General features: G+C 46.8%; 1 protein-coding gene across 2 annotated transcripts; it reads left to right on the top strand.

Moving 5' to 3' along the window:
* Positions 1 to 6: 6 nt before the first annotated feature.
* Positions 7 to 4,873, top strand: S100a11 (S100 calcium binding protein A11). Of its 2 annotated transcripts, none has more exons than XM_013015082.1 (3): positions 7 to 73; positions 3,764 to 3,920; positions 4,560 to 4,873. In XM_013015082.1, exons 2-3 carry the CDS (start codon positions 3,774 to 3,776, stop codon positions 4,716 to 4,718), a joined length of 306 nt encoding a protein of 101 aa, XP_012870536.1. In that variant the 5' UTR covers positions 7 to 73; positions 3,764 to 3,773; the 3' UTR covers positions 4,719 to 4,873. The 2 variants fall into 2 exon arrangements, with proteins under 2 accessions (XP_012870536.1, XP_012870537.1); XM_013015083.1 differs by lacking the exon at positions 7 to 73 and adding an exon at positions 205 to 226.
* Positions 4,874 to 6,524: the final 1,651 nt, after the last annotated feature.

Below are 6,524 nucleotides of genomic sequence, written 5' to 3'. Positions count from 1 at the left end.
CACTCCGCCGCTCCCAGCCGCCGCCGCCGCCGCCGCCGCCGCCGCCGTCCGGGCCTCGCTCTACTCCAACTTGGTAAGCCTCGCTTTTAACTCGCTTTCTTCCTCTTCAATGCAAAGGAACAGGGGGTGGGAGGGGTGGGGAGCGATCTAGCCGCGCCCCCGGCTTTATCTTCGATGTGAGTGCGGACGTGGCAGAAGACAGATCAGGAACGTCTAATTGCGGGAGGTAATTAGACGGCCGGGGTTGGAAGGGCGAGCCCTGAAATCACAGCAGTAGAACGAGCCCCGGGGGTGGTAACCCGAGGTCCTCGCGGTCTGCCCTGGGTAGGGGAGGCCTGAGGCCGGGGCAGGGCGGGCGGGGCCGGCCCGAGCGGGGCGCCCCGGCCGGGTGGGGCCCGACGGACTCCCCACCTGGGCCCGGGAGAGGAGCGATCGGCGGGGACCTTGTTGTCCGCCCCCCCCCCGCCTCTGAGCCACCGCCCCTCTACCCTCACACCCCCCGACCCCCGACCCAAGGCCTAGGAAGCCGGGGGGGAGGGGGAGGGAGGAGGTCGGGAGTTGGATTGTGGGAGGCGGCCTAGAGGTATTTCTGGAAAGTGGAAAGGGAACTTGGGAGAACTTAAAAGTTCTGGGGGAAAACCAAAGTTTTGGTGAGCAACCGGCAAAAGTCCAGGCCGGAAAGGAAAGCCTAGCCTGCGCCACCTCCAGCAAGAACGTGGGAGGGGCGCGCCGCGCCCAGCCCTCCCCCCCTCTGCCCCCCCTCCTGCCCCCCCCCTTCCTTTTATTCCTTCTTTTTCGCCTCCCACCCCACCCTTTCGCTTCCCTGCTCCTGCCACTCCCCATGTTGAACTCTTTCCTGTTAATTCCTCTCAGTGAAAGGGGAGGCGGGGAGGGGGGGGATCAGCACGCTTGGACCCTTTTGCCAGATGAGGTTTCTGTACAGTCCAAAAGCTAAGAATGCACTTTACATACTCAAATGGCTGAAGAATGATACTTCGTGGCAGATGAAACTTTCATGAAAGTCAAACCATACATAGAGTTTTACAGGCACAGCCACACCCATTGGCCTACGCATGGTCTGCTCTTTCTTGCCGCCTGGCTACAGCAGATTGACGGAGACCATATGAACCACAAAGGTCTGAAATATTTCCAGCTGTCCCTTAAAAATATATATATAAAACACTTGCCAATTCCTGCTTTAATGTGTTCATCTATATCCCCTCCTTCTTACCCTCTTCTATCCAAGCAAAATGGAAATCTCTGTCATGTGTCTTGTGGTGGGAATGGTGAGCAGGCAGCCCTTGCACCAGTCTATGATAAAGACATGGAATGACTGAGGCTGATGGAGGAGACTATGAATTCCTGGAGAAAGGAAAGTGCTAGTTAAGGATAGGAACTGTCAATAGATGGGCTTTCTTTTTGTAGCTTAATTTTCATGTATATACTGTGTGTATATATACCTATATATGTCTATAGAGAGTTGTAAGTATATATTGCTTTGCTCAGATGTTGGTGTTGTTTGCACTTTTTCAGATTCTTTCATGGTATTAGTTTATCATATTGTTTCATTCCCACCATGTAAAACTCCAAGGGTGCGATGAGATGTGGCAAACTCTGGCCCCCTTTTCTTCTGCCACTGGTCCACCATGGGCAAAACCTTCCAATCTCTGGGCCTCCTCAGAAACTGGCTCCAGAGTTCCGTTAAGCTCTACAAATTGCACGGTTTCATTTCATTAATTTGATCGTTGTCTTTCTTTTGCTTTGGAGAACTGCCTTCAAGGCCAGAAATTTTAATTTTCTCCTTGTGTCTTAACAGCAACCGTTTTCAGGAGAAAAAGAAATTAAAATGATTTAGGTTATAGTCAATATTAATGTTGAAAGTCAAAAACCATATAGCAGAATGGCACCTTTAACAATCAAGTCTATCTGGCTTCTGGGGGGAAAACATGGGGTAGGGAAGAAGCTATAGGTACAAGAAAAAGATCACAAAGCTGGAACCAGCCTGGAACCTTCTCCCCAGTCTGGTGTACTCCCCACAGCCAGCCTTCCTCTCTTCATCTGATACTATTAAGACAGTGAGATTTTAGTTCTGATAAGAAGGGCATGTTGTGCAAACACATCGGTTTCTAGGCTGTGGTGTTTTGTTGTTTTTTTCTCCCAGTCCTGCCTACCAACACTTTTTGTTTGCTTAAGTAAAAATTCCCTTTGGGGGAAAAAAAATGCTCCACTCTTGTGAGTGATCCATCTCCAGAAGGCACAAGGGCTCTAAATGCTCCAAGATACAATGAGTAGGTGAAGCTCAGTAGGCTGATAAATCGCCTATAAAGTCTGAAGGGAGGAAAGGCCACTGTGTAGCGGAGGGCACAGGGCAGTTCTTAGCACGTGTAAGCCTCCCGAATGAGGATCCAGGAAGTATATCCTAAGGAGAAATTAAAGACCAAATGCTAGGTTGCCTATGTCTTCATCCAAACATCATTGTTAATGTCAAAAGATAAAACTTCTAGAGGAAGGGTGTGGCCCAGCAGGTTCCCAGAAATCCTGCATTTGCTGCTCTTGTCCACCAGAGGGGGCGCAATGGCTCCTCACTTCTGCCCTGGGTCCTGTCTGGCAGGACCCCCTCCACTGCCCCCACCTCCCACACACACTCTGCCCAGTAGAATTTTCTTAAGGAATTTGCTATGAGAAAAGCAGCCCATGGGAAGGTGGCTCAGTGGTAGAGTGCTTGTCTTGCATGCATGAGAACCTGAGTTCGATTCCTCAGCACCACATAAGTAGAAAAAGCCGGAAGTGGTGCTGTGGCTCTAGTGGTAGAGCGCTAGCCTTGAGCTGAAGAGCTGAGGGACAGCGCCCAGGCCCAGAGTTCAGGCCCCATGACCGGACTCAAAAAAAAAAAAAATCAGCCCAGCACAAGATCTGAAACTACTTCACAATTCTGTTGCAACCGTACCTGTGGCTCTGCCACCCACAAGTGGGAATTCCAGGGGCATTTGGAAGTGGAAAGAGCAAAGGCCTGGAGGCCCAGATTCTAGAGGTAGCTCTACCATGCTACATCTCTCCTCATGCTCCACTTTCTGCATGTGTAAAATGAATAATTCTTAAGCCTCAAACATGCAGCATACTTTCATTGTTTCTGTTCTTTTGCAATAAGGTCTCACGAGGAAACCCAGACTCCTTATGTATCCCAAGCTGGAGTGGAGGAATTTGAGATCCTCCTGTCTCAGCCGCCTGAGTGCTGGGATCATAGGCATATGCAACCATGCTTGGCTGAAATCTGCTTTGAATGTCTAAAATGTTCTCATCTTCCATCCCATAAACAATTACAGCTGTGCTTCTAGTTTTATTCTAGAAAGAATATGAATATCAGTTTTGTATTACTTTCAAAAGAACTGGCATTTTCATGCATCACAGAATATCCTACACATTCATAGAAAGTTGGAGACAAATTAATCTCCAGCTAATGCTTGGTATGTATGTAGAGGTGTGGATATGTATAGCTACATTTATATTTACCCGCACGTTCTAAAAGCATCAGTAATCATTACCATCATCCAGGCAATCTATTGCTTTCAAGCACTCAGTGCTCTCTATGTGCCCTCACTTCATTTTACCATGGCAGTCTTGGACCCATCAACACCCTGAAAAATGACCCAGTCTCTTATGAATGCTCCTACTCAAAAGGAGATGATATTCTCTGGCATGCCCTCCAGCATTTAGCCCTTGTTATCTTTCCCTTGTCTGAACCCTGCATTGTTTTTCTTCAAAGGAAAAAAAAAATGTCTCAACCTACAGAGACTGAGAGATGCATCGAGTCCCTGATTGCTGTTTTCCAGAAGTATGCTGGAAGGGATGGGAAGAACTCAACTCTGTCCAAGACGGAGTTCCTAACGTTCATGCGTTCAGAACTGGCTTCCTTCACAAAGGTACTAGTCCCAGCCTTCACAGTCCACTGTCCCCCCCGTATGAAACATGGCCAGGAATAAAGGGTCAGCAGCTTAATTCCCACACTTCTGCCTTCTCATTCACTCCAAACCAGGTGATCTGTATAGCAGCCCAAACAAAGCCCCAGGAGCCTCAGAGGTGCTCTGCATGACTATTAAAGAACTTTGTCTTAGAGCAAGGCACTGGTGGCTCATGCCTGTAATCCTCACTACTCAGCAGGCTGAGATCTGAGTGATTTAAAGCCAGCCTGGGCAGGAAAGTCCATGAGACTCTCATCTCCAATTAGCCACCAGAAAACCGGAAGTGGCTCAAGTGGTAGAGCGCTAGCCTTGAGCTGAAGAGCTCAGGGACTGCGCCCAGGCCTAGAGTTCAAGCCCCATGACCAACCTCCCCCCCAAAAAAAAACTTAGAAATACCATGTGGTTTAAAAATCACAGTATGTAAATTGCATGAAATGGGGAATGGTCAATCATGTTTCTATGAACTAAGAGTTGGTTTCTGTGTGTAAAAAATGGGAATATTGGTAACTCCCTTCTTTATACTTTATATTCCATATGGCAGCATACTAGAAAGCAGTTTAGAAAAATGTGACATAAGCATTCTCATTATTATCTTTGCAGAACCAGAAGGACCCTGGCGTCCTTGACCGCATGATGAAGAAGCTGGACCTCAACGCTGATGGTCAGCTAGATTTCCAAGAATTTCTTAATCTTATCGGTGGCTTAGCCATAGCTTGCCATGACAGCTTCCTCAGTTCCCAACCTCAGAAGCGTATCTGAGCCTCCATGCGCCTGGCCTCAAACCTTGGTCTTCGCCTCCAGCCATTCAGTTGTCATCTCCCTCTCCCAATTCACATTTACCCCAAGCCTAATACACCTGCCACACGGTGCAGCCCACTCCTGGTGGCAGTAATAAAATAATACTTTTAAACATACACACTGGAGAGTAAGTAAATTTGTGCAAGGAAGGGTGGAATATAGGAGGGATGTAAATTAGATCAAAGGAAGCCATTACCAGAAGTAGCCAAGTAAACAGTAAAAATGCCTCTTGGTTGTGTGCATAATCATGACTAAGTAAGAGTTAAGCTGGGCCCAGTGGCTCACACCTGTAATCCTCACTACTCAGGAGGCTGAGATCAGAGGATCAAAGTTGGAAGTCAACCCAGGCAGGAAAGTCCATGAGAATCTTATCTCCAATTAATCACCAAAAAGGTGGACGTGGAGCTGTGACCCAAGTGGTAGAGCTCTATCTAGCCTTGCCCACAAAAGCTCAGGGACAGCACCCAGGTCTGAGTTCAAGCCCCAGGACTGGTACCAAAAAAAAAAAAAAGAAGGAAGGCGGGGAAGGAAGATAGGAAGGAAAGAAGGAAGTTAGTTTCCATTCTCTCATTTCCTGTCCTGTGAAAAACATCCTACATTCTGCCTTTACAAAACTGATAGTTCTACATAACTCATAAATAGAAGTAGAATCAGTGTTTTTCCTTTTGCTACATATTTCACTTAGCGTAGTCCTGGATGAGTGAACATGTTATAGTGTGCAACAGGATTTCCTTTTTTTTTTTGTTGGTCATGGGGCCTAAACTCTGGGCTTGGGCACTGTCCCTCAGCTCTTCAGCTCAAGGCTAGCGCTCTACCCCTTGAACCATAGCACCACTTCTGGCTTTTTCTGTTTATGTGGTGCTGAGGAATTGAACCCAGGGCCTCATGCATGCAAGGCAACCACTGTACCACTGAGCTACCTTCCCAGCCCCGGATTTCCTTTTTAAAGTAGAATGATATTCCATTACATCTAAGTCCATTTGTATAGATATTTTAAAAAATACCCTAGACTGAGCAATTTACAATGATCAGCAGTTTCTTTCTTGCTGTTGTAGAGGCTGGGAAGTCCAGGATCAAAGTGCCAGCAGGTTCAGTGCCTAGAAAGGAACCTGTCATCTTTTCCTGAGATGGTCCCTAGAATTCTTGCATTCTCTGAAGCTGAGGCCATATTGTTTCTCATATGGTAGGGTACAGAAGAAGGGAAATCACTTACAGACTTTTTTAGAGTGACATTAACTCATAACGGCAAAATCCTCATGACCTGAATACCTCCCATTAGGCCCAAGCTCCCATCACTGTTACATTGGTATTCATTTTAACCTGTGGATTTTGGAACACATGGTATGTAGCTACCACATTGTATGCATTCATCTGACATTCTTGAACATTTGGATGGCCTCCACTTTTTGGTTATTATGAATTACAACACTGGGGCTGGGACTGTGGCTCAGTGGTAGAGTGCTTGCCTTGCATGCTTGAGGCCCTGGGTTCGATTCCTCAGTACCACATAAGCAGAAAAAGCTGGAAGTGGCACTCTGGCTCAAGTGGTAGAGTGCTAGCCTTGAGCTGAAGAGCTGAGGGACAACGCCCAGGCCCAGAGTTCAGGCCCCACGACCGGCAAAAAAAAAAAAAAGAATTATAGTACTATAAATATGGGTATAAAAATATTTGCTTACACAATAAAAAACTTATTTAAAAAAAAACAATCTACATTAACTGTTCCAGCCTTCAATGTTGTTACTCTTGAATGATATATTAAAAAGAAAA

Source organism: Dipodomys ordii, unplaced genomic scaffold (assembly GCF_000151885.1).
Source record: "Dipodomys ordii isolate 6190 unplaced genomic scaffold, Dord_2.0 Scaffold26, whole genome shotgun sequence".
Taxonomy (NCBI): Eukaryota; Metazoa; Chordata; class Mammalia; order Rodentia; family Heteromyidae; genus Dipodomys; species Dipodomys ordii.
Note: the sequence above shows the minus strand (reverse complement) of the source record. Positions and strands in the feature narration are given on the sequence as shown.

Coding starts and splice junctions, on each gene's coding strand:
- S100a11 (XM_013015082.1), top strand. CDS start 3,774: ATGTCTCAACCTACAGAGACTGAGAGATGCATCGAGTCCCTGATTGCT. Junction 3,921..4,559: donor AACTGGCTTCCTTCACAAAG/GTACTAGTCCCA, acceptor TTATCTTTGCAG/AACCAGAAGGACCCTGGCGT.